Source organism: Petaurus breviceps, unplaced genomic scaffold, assembly GCF_028583685.1.
Source record: "Petaurus breviceps papuanus isolate PSGF00001 unplaced genomic scaffold, PetGlider_PUasm1.0 37, whole genome shotgun sequence".
NCBI lineage: Eukaryota > Metazoa > Chordata > Mammalia > Diprotodontia > Petauridae > Petaurus > Petaurus breviceps.
This window is the reverse complement of record NW_027186296.1, coordinates 99637027-99648404: the sequence shown is the minus strand read 5'-3', so window position 1 is coordinate 99648404 and position 11378 is coordinate 99637027. Positions and strand designations below refer to the sequence as shown.

General features: G+C 40.5%; 1 protein-coding gene across 3 annotated transcripts in view; it reads left to right on the top strand.

The window, feature by feature from the left end:
- Positions 1–632: 632 nt before the first annotated feature.
- The window catches only part of FGFR2 (fibroblast growth factor receptor 2), a 117500-nt gene continuing 106754 nt past the window's right edge, over positions 633–11378 (top strand). The window contains exons 1-2 of one of the 3 annotated variants that reach the window (XM_069099110.1): positions 633–1265; positions 6814–7083. In XM_069099110.1, the coding sequence (XP_068955211.1) occupies positions 6918–7083 (166 nt within the window). In that variant the 5' untranslated portion in view covers positions 633–1265; positions 6814–6917. The remainder of the gene's footprint in view (positions 1266–6813; positions 7084–11378) is intronic. The other 2 variants (XM_069099109.1, XM_069099108.1) reach the window with 2 other exon arrangements.

Here is an 11378-nt window from a genome sequence, read left to right as displayed (position 1 = left end):
TCACGTAGCTAGTTAGTGACATGGTCTGAACAGGGAACTTAATTAAAATTTTACTTTCTTAACTAATCTTTGGGATTAGAATGAGAGGACGGAAAGATGTATGTGGAGATAATTTTATTGTTAGAGGTTATTTCTTTTAATTGATTCCAAGCCATTTCTTATTTCTTACAAGATTAAAAATGGAGTTCCTGGAAAAAAAAATTCTCCCTCTTTATAGCCTATCACTTTTACTGATTGGATTCCTCCCACCCCAACAATAACATAGCAAACCATTAGGGGCATTTACAAAAAATCCATATAGTGTTCACGTCAGAATCACCATCATGTGCTGACTTTAGAAGCAAAACAAACCTCTAACCCTAACTGCCAATCGCTAGAATTCATCTGAAGAGCTGGGGGTGGGGTATGGAAAGAGAAGGGACTGTAGCCAGTCATTAGGAATACAAGATACTGTTTTATTTTCTGTTCACATTTGATCCAGGCTCCCTTTTTCTAGCCTGAGTGAATTTGTACCACTTGGAGGCGTTGTCAAAGGGAATGCTGAGAGTCCAACCCCGGAGCTTGGGCTTTCTTCCGAGCATCTCCTTCGGAGAGCACACAGTTAAACATTTGCAGGCGAGGATTCTGATTGGAAGAGCCGGGTAGAGCTGTCCAGGAAATGGCTCAGGTTTCAACAGAGGCGGGGAGTGACCTGATGAGGAGAAGGGAGGAGAAGAGAGAGTGAGAGAAAGAGAGAGAAGGGAGTGTGTGTATGTGTGTCCGTGTGTATATGCAGGAGAAAATGCGATCTTAGACTTGACAAAGCTTTCAAGATTCCAACGGGGAATTCTGCGTGAAGTTTACCTGGATCTGAGACGTCTCTTTTTAGAGAGCGATGTTTTCGGCTGGAAACTACTCTTTGCTTTTCCAAGGCTGGAGGTGTTGGACAAGCTTTCACTGTTCAGAAGTGGAAAAAAAGTTTTGTTGATGAAACTTAAGGGCTGATTTCTTTTTCTTTTTTTTCTTCTTCTTCTTCAATCTGAAGCCTGCCCGCGGATCACAGAAGTCATGTTTGCACTCTGCCATAAGCTGGGTTTTGCATCTAAGTTTTGAGTACCTCGAACCGGGAATAATCGAGGGACAATTGTTTTCTACTGGTTGTTTTTCCCCCTTGAGTTCTCCCCCAAAGGGACCCGGGGTTCGTCACTTTGATTCATCCTGTACATACGCGCTTGCTGCTGGGGCAAAAAGAAAGGTCGCATTTTCTCGGAACTTTGCCATTCAAGGTAATTGTCCTGGGGCTGCTCAAGTCAGACCCAAGCCGATACAAAATGGGAAATGTGGAAGCCGGAGGGAGAGACGCGGCGGCGGCCCGGAGAAGAACTCTGGTTCTGGGGCTGGGGGTGGGGAGCCCTACGGGAGGCTGATTCCCCACTCCCCTTTATTTTTGCTTCTGTGCTTACTTGCCAGGAGTCGGGGCAGGCTGACACGGTTCTGACTCGGGATTGGGTGACTAGATGTAGTCCAGCTCTCTTCTTCTTCAAGCCTCCCCTCTTTCCTTCCCCTCCAAGTCTCCCCTGTCAAAACTGCAGCCTGACTTCTTCCCCAATTCTCCCTTCCTGCTGGCGCCTCGCTTTGCATTCTGACTTAGCGAGCGACGCTGCGGGGAGGCTGGAAAGCAGCAAGGATGCACCCAGACACCTCTTCCTCCCTACTCCTCCCCCCCCCCCCCAAAAAAAAAGGCTTGCTGGCGGGAGCGCTGGTCCAGGGGAGAGGCGGCGCTTTCGCTACGCTGGATCCTTTTAGTTCAGTGGCTCCGGCACGTGAGATCTCCATCCAGGATCAATCGAGATGAACGCCCCCCCCCCCCTCCCGCAGTGTTTGTGCCCGGGCTAAAGGGATCGCTTACTCCCTCCGCCCCCTCCCCGCCCCACATCCCCAGTTATTATCCAGCTAATTCTTTTCATCTGCATTAGTTCAAATGCCGGAGAATGTGTCTCTTCCTTGGGGTGGAGGGGATTCTAGACTTTCCCTTAGGGCTGCCCAGATTTCCCGGGAAACCTCAGCACCACTCCCTTGGACGACGTCTGCTGAGAAAGCGATGGGGAAGACCGAACCGGAGCTAGGCTTCTTGGGATGGACTCTCTCCCTCCGCAGAGATGGGAATGCGCTCTGGAGGGCTCCACTCATTTCATTTATTCTTGCTTTCCCTGGTTAGCGTTAGCGCAAAGGAGGGGAGGAAAATGTGTTGAAGTGGCAAACGTGAAAACTTGTGTGCTAATCTTCTTCCCGGAGAGGGACACGCTCACCCTGCACATGGAGTCAGAGCACACTCGCAAAAAGCCTGGGGTGCCTGTGGGGAACTGCAGCCGTGAGTTTAAGACGCTCTGGGAAAATCTGATACAAAAGTAACTTAGAGCCCCAGAGCCCAAGGTGGGCGGGAGCCTTCAGAGACCCTCCCGGTGTTTTCCTACAAACTTTTTTTTTTTTTTTGGAAGCCCATAAATTTCCCTTTCTCAAATGAATAAAATGTATATTTAACGCAAAAGCTATCTTTTCACACAGTGACCTATTATGTGTTTGGTGTGAAAAGCTATCAACATTTAAAACCCCATTGTCTGCTTTGTACCAAATCCCTGTAAATCTTCTACTAGCCTTTACTCATTTTCATCTGAAAAGCCTGTTTAGTTTGAATAGAAAGCAATCGGTAGCCCCTCCAGCTCTCCCTGGAATGTCAATTAATATGCAGATTTTCCCCCCACCTCTTTAGTGGTGAAAGATTTGGAGAAAAACAGGATATTCCAGGCAGGCAAATGAAAGAAATCCAACAAAGAAATTGGGAGAGGAAAAAAAGACCCGGGCTGCCTACAAATTCTCATTAGGCTTTCAAGAATTAACATGTAGGGACCGTAGTACCAAGTCTGGGACTTTTTTGTTTTGAGATTTAAATGTGTGGAGGAATTTTATTTTTACATTAGCTGCTGCACTTTGCGCCCGGCTCCCTGGTAATCCCTTTGGAGAAGCTAAATGACTTGTATCTTAAGGTTTTTCCTTTGGAGGTGAAGGAAGTCTGTCCGCCTTGGATCTCCCGACTGGGTACATCACTACGTTAGCTTCAGTTGACTTTCTTGACGTAGTATCTACAAGTGAGAAATCTCTCCCTGGAGAACTGAATATAATTAAATCAACAATGGCATAGAGAAAAAAAAAAAGAACATTTAAAACTAACCTTTATTAACCCCAGTACTTCACTAATACTTGTTTATGTGTAGGGTTTTGGGCTTTTTTTTTTTTAAGTTGTTTGCTTTTTAAAGTTCAGATGTGGCTTGGATGAAGTAGGGCCAGTTCTCCTATATCCCAAACTGCTTTCTCCTGCCTGTCTGTTTGGCGAAGTAATTTGGGCAGGTATGTGACGAGGTGAAAATTGACTTGATGAGGGGTGGCCAGGAGAACGATCAATCATTGGAGGCTGACAGCACCTCTCCACGTACAGGCTGAGTCGAGAGACAGAGTTCCCTTTCAAGGGGAAAAATAAACACTACGTGCGGCTTTCACTGAGTCTGAGACTCCAGGAGGGATTATGGTATTGTAGTCAGGAAGCTGGGATTGTGGAGGCCAGAAGCATGCTGGGGCTGTGTTCCAAACATTGAAATAGAGGTACATAATTATCCAGTGTAGGAGGTCTTGACATACGTTGGAAACTGGCGGGGAACACTAGGAAAGAACTTGATTTCATTGAATGTTGTCATAGGCCCTGACCACCCTAAAATAAGGGAATGTATTTTGGATGAGTGTTTAATCTGGAATCATCTAGGTACAGGATTGGTCGCAGAAGATGATGGCATCTATGGACCTGAGCTTCAGGTTTCTGTTTCTAGGATGCTGTTAGGTCTAAGGGACACGAGACACATTTTGTCATCTTAGACGGTCTTCTGTGGAGACAGTTGCATGAAAGAAAGTGACTTTTGATTGGAGTTCTGAAGTAGTTTTGCCTGGATTCCCTTGCTTGTAATGAAAGATTGTTTAACTCTAAAAGGATCAGAAAGTTTTTTTTTAATCCACCTTGAGAATATTTGTGGTCGTCAGAAAACAGGTTTAATTCATCTTTCACTTTAGATGAGTGTAGATGCTTTAGAAATAGATGCAGTTATAATGGGAGGACTCTGAAAATTATACCACAGAAAACACCAGGGATTTAAAAAAAAGAAAATTTTTTAAAATGGGACTGAATTGAAAATAGAGTTCCATCAGATTCATATATCTGTATGGCTTTACATGTATATATCTGTTTATCTCTGTATAAAACACTGACATGTGCATGCATCATACTTGCATTATATATGCATATATGTATGTATGTATATTTTTTAGGGCAGCAGAGTCTATAATTAGCATAGAAAGTGTCCCCTCCACCCTTAGACCTGTGGTTCTTTTGATTTCCCCTTCCAAAAGTAGTGTTGCATCCTCCTTAAAACTATTTCTGGTGATTATCTCTACAGTGGCAATGTTTTTAGGTAAGGTCAGTGGGAGAAGTTTGGGATATTATGTGAAAGCAAATGCAGTGTTGAAATATAATTTCATAACTTGACCATCAAGTTGATTAGAAATTTGGGGAAAAGCTCTGTAGTTTTGAAACCTTATTTTTTTCTTTCTTTTTGGAGGGGGGAAGGCAGGGAAATTGGGGTTAAGTGACTTGCCCAAGGTCACACTGCTAGTAAATGTTAAATGTCTGAGGCCAGATTTGAACTCAGGTCCTCCTGACTCCAGGGCCGGTGCTTTATTCACTGTACCACATAGCCGCCCCTGAAACCTTATTTTAAGGTCATCATTCATAGAATGCAGAAAAAAGTGTGCAGTGTATATTCCAAGAGATTCACAGTCTGTGAAATCTCAAATTGAGATTAGTTCTACCCACTCTCCTTTTGGGAGTGAGATTCTCTAGGGCTTTTCCCTTTGTAGAATAACAATAATGTTCCCATATGTTTACACGACACTTTATAGTTTATGAAGCACTTTCTTGTACACTTGTTCTTTATGATAACCCTGAGAGGTAGGTAGGGCAGGCATAATCTTGCACATTTTACTCATGAAGAAAACTGAGGCCCAGTGGCTTTTATGACTTGCTCTTAATCTTACAATTAAAAAGAGATGGGGGAGTGGTACAGAGGCTTGTTGGAAATCACTTCTCTTACTCATCACCCAAACTGTAAGGTCAATGCTGTTATTGTTATAGAATCATAGGTTTAGGGCTGGAAGAGATTTTAAAGTCCACTGAGTCCAACTGCTTCATTTTACAGATGGAAAAACTGAGGCGCATAGAGGTCAAGCAAGTCCAGTGCTATGTTCTGTCTCCTATGCAGTATAGTCTGTCTCCAGGTTGAATATTTGAAAAGATTGCTAAAATGAAAAGTAATTTGTTAATATTTTACTCTTCCCTAAACATCCGATAGGAGAAGAGTTAAGATAGGACTGAGGAAATATCAAAATAAATTGCCACTTTTGAAGTTTTGGCAAATAGTTGTTAACCTTGGGTTATTGATCAGATCCTAGATCAGCATCTCTGTCTCAGAGACATAGAAATGATTTAGGGTTTTCTGTTTCTTTACTTCCTGGGCTTGACTTCTCTGTTACTTATGTATTTAGATTATGTTGGACTGTTGATCTCTTTCATCCAGGTCAAAGGTGGTTTCTCCTTTTTCAGTGAGAAGTAGATAGGGAACTAGACTGGGCATCAGGAGACCTGAGTTTAAAGATGATCTCTGAGACACTCTCTGAGTGACCTTGGACTACTTATCTGATTGACCTTGGTCAAGTTGATTAACCTCTAGATGCCTCAGTTTCTACACCTGTAAAATGAGACAGTTGGAATCAATGGACTCAAGTTCTCTTCCAGCTCTCAATCAATCTATGATTCTATCATAGTAATATAATAGTACCTACCTTACAGGGTGGGAGATGAGGATCAAAGGAAATGAGGAATGAAATAAGGAATGAACCCCAAAACATTAAATAAATGTGAACTCATGTTATTTGTAGGCATTGATTGACTCATGGTGGTAGAGATTCAGGCTGGCTGGTTCCCTCTTTCTTTTAACTAAGTGGCCAGTTTGGAGAAAGAGTGAATGAAACATTTGCGTTTGAAACTGATTTGTGACCAGTGGGAAACTTGTAGAAATTGTTTTCTCTGAGGCTTCTAAATATTTGTTTTTATGCTGTGGAGTTACCTTTCCCTTTTCTTTGGTACAAAGTGAAGGGCATTCTGTTCTTCTAGGCTGGTTGCTTGCCCAGCAGAAATGTGTGTCTGTAACCAGTGCTCTTCACATTTCCATTGTTACCAAGCACAAAGTTGAAGGAAGAGTAGTTAACAAGTCCTATTATGCCAGCTGGAGTATTTTTAACTTTCTTTTGTAGCTGCTGTTTGTACTGCCCTTGAGACTAAGGTCAGGATTGCTTCTCTTGCTCTAGGGAAGAGAGGAGTGATGGAGAGAGATCCAAATTTCCAAGTGATAAAAAGAATATACACTGAATAACTGAAATACGTCTCTGCTTGTTTCTTCTCTTCTAGAGTACCCATAGATGCACTTTTATTTCAGATATTTTCTGGAGAAATAATCTTAACTTTTTAATCATTGGCATAAACCCCAATCTTATTTGGAACTGGATTCTAAAAATACTGGGGGATCTGAGGTGATGATGGAAATAATTCATAGATAGTGAATGGTAATTCAGTTTTTTCATATTGGAGAAACCCTCCCACTCTGGGTTTAAGGTAAGATTTTTCAGTTGGCATTCAGGATGATTTCACTGACACACCAAATCTCTTTCCTTCTGCAGAAGCAGCAGTAGCAGCAGCAGCAGTCACAATAGCAGCCACATTTCTGAGCCTTTCAAAGGCTGAAGGGATTGCTCGTGGTCCATGCTTGTTTAGAGGTGTTCAGATGGGATTAATGTCCACATGGAACTATGGAAAAGGACCCGGGATTGGCACAGTGAAGATGGTCAGCTGGGGTCGATTCATATGCCTGGTCTTGGTCACCATGGCAACCTTTTCCCTGGCCAGACCATCCTTCAATTTAGTTGAGGACACCACCTTAGAACCTGAAGGTAAGTTATTTCCTTGCACTTCTTGGATCCCAAGTTTTGTTCCAGTTTTCTCTCTGTGGAAATGTCATACATCTTTGAAATTTTATTTTTGTGATTAACTGCTGCCTGTATATCATAACTGAAAATCCATTGAGAATGTTGGAATGGTCTTCAGGTTTATGATTGGAGTGGGGAGTAGCTTTAGAGGAGGAGAGATGTTTACTGGGGAGACACAAGCAGGGTGTTACATCTTCACAATTCTGTAGCACTTTATGGGGAAGCCAGCAAACAGATTACTCTTAGCTATTCCTCTCCTAGTTCCTTGGAAAGCTGTGAAGGATGAATGCTGTATTCATTATATACATACACTGCTGCAGCAGTTCAGCTTGGGAGGTGTACCTGAATGAAGTACAAAGAGTTACTGCTTCCTAACAAAGGGAACTGTCCAGGGAAATCACCAAACCCCTTCATTATTGACATTTAGAAAAAAAAATCTTTGCAAAACCTAGTCCTTCTGAAGTTCAGAATGGAGAAATTAGACATCTAGCAGTCTTTTTGAATTTTAAGTCAATGTGATTTTCCTGAGTCTAGATCACAACATCTTGGCATTGGTTTTTGACTAGTTCTGAAGTAAATTGCCCCCTATTCTCACTCATACATTTACCAGAACTGTCTCAACTTTCAAAATTTCATTTTAAAACAAGGTAGAACAATAAGCCTTAGAACTGAGGTTGAATATATTTAGATATACAGAACTGGGTCCTCTGGTAGTCTCTTCGGAAATCACATTAGCCAAGTCTTTTAGTCAGCGTAAGACTGAAATCTGTCATCACGAAAGAATATCGGTAGCCGAGTTATTTTTCAAGTGGTAATCTGAGAATAAAAAAGGAAAAGCCAGACTCTCATCACCACTTAATGAACCTGTTTGTTGATTGCCCACCTGGTGCCCCATTGCCTTTTAGGAGCACGCCTCCATCATGAGTGATCCCTAGCTTCAGGTCAGCTGTTATGGGGAAGCATAAGAGTTAGAGGGTTAAATGATCAGGAATGTGATTACATGGAGAAGAGGCTGGAGCGGTGAAGACAGCACAAACATCTTCAGCTTTAGATAGAAAAAACAAATGGTGGTGGTTTGTGATGGGGGTGGAGAGGAGAGGAAAGACTTTAATTCTTACATCAGGCAACAGTAGGATTTTAAAAGGAACATCAGAAATGTGTGACAGTCATTGAAGAACAATGTCAAATCTTTTCCTGCGCTGAGACACTGTTAACCTGAAGCCATTGCGTAAGTCAGAATGCTGAACTTTTGTTAAGGAAAGGGAATGAAGGCTTTATAATTAATAGGTCTGGTGGCATAATAAAGGCTTTCATAGCCCTGAGAAGGGAGATTGGTGTGGATCTGCAACTAAGATTGGAAAAGTTACAGATTTACTTCTTGGTATTCTTGTTACATAAGTAATCCAACAGAAACTTTATTTTATAAAATGAAGTGTAGTCTAAAAATATTTATTTGAAGTCATTTTCAGAAAAGTCCTAGGTTTCTGATGGATATGCCTGTATTTTTAAAAGTTTATCTTGCCATGAGCTGAAATGGATGTTTTCCTAATTGCTAGTTTTACCTTGAGTATATGTCATAACATGTACTCATAACATATGCTGAAATTGAAAGAAAAAAGTAACCAGTAAATTGTGTATTTTTTTAAATAAAGAAAGTGGACTCTTTCATTTAAATTTCTATTGCTTTTGTTACAGTGTGGTAGTGAATTTATTTCAACATTAGATGGTCATTGAAGATTTATTTTAAAATACTGTTCATTATATGTTCATCACAGGATCTTAGGATCATAAATTTAGAATTGAAGGGACCTTAGAGGTCATCTTACTCATTTTTAAGGTGAGAAAACTGAGGTCTAAAGAAGTTAATTGTCTTGCTCAGAGTTATCCAGACAGTAAATGATAGCTCTGGAATTTGAACCTAGGTCCTTGGACTTACATAGAGTGGAAAAGTAGAGCGATGTGTATGTGCGTGTGGAGAGAAACAGTTCTCCAGGGTGGTTCTTTGGGCAAAATTCCTAGTAAGTTAATGTGTGGGAGATCATGAGAGAATTGGGTGCAAATTCTGGTTTTACCACTACATATTTGCCTGTCATTGGGCCAGTATCATCCTCTCTTGGACTCAGTTTCTTTATCTGTCAATAAAATTGGGCTAAATGATCTTTCAAGGCTCTATCCAGTACGTGATACTAGGTATTTCAGTCAAATATTTGACATTATAAGCTCCTAACACCCATTTCCAGTTTTGTAGACTATTGCTAGTTGTGTTGGAAGTACATGCCAATGGTGTCATTTTGAGGAGTTTTGGATATTAACCAAGCAGTGCTTTATTTTTCAATCAGCCATGTTTACTGCTGTCCATAGTATTATTAGCACAGGTGCTTCTACACTGTCATATTCTACTAGGGCTTGATTTTCCTTTGAAAGAGTGTTTTGGTCAAAAGATTGTTACTTAGAGAATGTAATTATATACAAGAATATAGTTTAAAAATGAATACTCATTAATCTTAACCGGATTTATTAGCTGGTTGGTTGATTTCTTATGATCATGGAGACATGGTTAGAGCAAGGTGTCAAAAGCTTTGGTTTCTTGTATAAGGCTTTCTACTTAAAATTGAGATAAAGTGCTTGTTTTGGTGAACTGTGTTTAGTTTGCAAATCAAACCTATACCTGTCATAGCATTTTTAGCTGGAAAGAACTTCATAGAGCCAATGCTATCATTTTGCAGGAGAGGAATATGAAGGCTCAGATAATTATTACTCAGCCTAAGGTCATATAGGAAGCAGTGACAGGATTTGAACTCAAGTCCTCTGGCTATATTCAGTAGTCTGGCCAACATATTCTCTTGTTTTTCTCTCATAGAAAATTCTATCTTTGGAGATTCTTGGTGGCTAATTAACTAGGAACTTCAGTTTAATAATGTTTTATGGGAATTAGACTAGAGGAAAAAGTGTCCAGATGGAAAAATTTTTAAAAGGGTCCTCCTGTTTGTGAAAGGTCATTCTCAGCCTACAGAAAGATGAATGACCCTTTACTCTATCATTTCACTCTATAGTGTAATTCTATCCCAGTGTCTTGACGCTATCTCCCCCCACCCCCTTTTTAAAGTACAAAAACAAGCAGTATTTATACCCAGGTCTCATAAAAATAGTTTATTAATGACAGACCTCCAGAAGGCTTTAATTTTGTCAAAAAATACAACTTACCTTTGAAACGAGAATTTATTGTCTTCAGGAACCAAGTGCAAAGTTATTGGCTCCAGTAGGCTGTAGATTAATACTCTGATTATTTAAAGTACAGTCAACTCTTGATATTACCTCTGGGAGGAGGCAGATCTAACTTTCAAGTTGTTATTGACATTGTCACCTACTTTGCTTAATTAAGTCATTGTTGACATTAACAGGATCTTTGTTTATTCTAGCCCAGCTGGAGCTGGAATAAAAGTCCCTTTTTAAACCAAAACACTTAATTACTTTCCCACCCAGGAGAAAGTATGAACCTGAAAAAAAGACACTAACTCAAGAGGGTAACTGCTTAACTTAAGTTGGGTTGTACAAGGTGGTGATGCCTTCACCAGACTGGAGTTTCAGAAGGGTGCAGGATGCCAATTCAGGTCTCCAGAGTGTATGGCTTCCTTGTGTTATCTAAAGTATTGTAATAATAATAGCTAATATTTGTGTCCCATCCTAAGCACTGTCCTCATAACAACCTAATAAAGTAGGTAATGCAAATATTATTGTCCTCATGTTACAGGTCTTTAGATGATAGGGTCATAGAGGTCATCTAGTGTGACCTGCCCCTTTTCCCCTTTTTATGGAAGAGGAAACTGAGACTCAGAGAGGGTAAATGATTTGTGCCTGGTTGCTCAGAGTGAGAGTATGAGGCATCAATCAAAGGCAGAATTTCAACCCCACATCTCTCACATTTTGTCCTATGCCAGGAAGCCTTGTAAATTCCAGAAGTATCAGATAGACTCATATTTTAGTGTAGGTTCAAAAAATAACAGTACACATCCTCAAGATAAAAATCGTTTTAAAATTATTTATTGTTTTATATGATCTGTATCTTTACTATACTCCATTAGTGTTGGTATGTAAGATTTGACTGTAACTTGAGAGTCTACTAACAAAGACTTATTCTTGCCCAGTTAAACTAAATACAGGCTTATGAAGCTGAACACACAAAGAAGTATACATTCTTTATTAGTATTCAAAATATTTCACAACTCATACACAGACCTGTGTTTAATACTACATCTTGG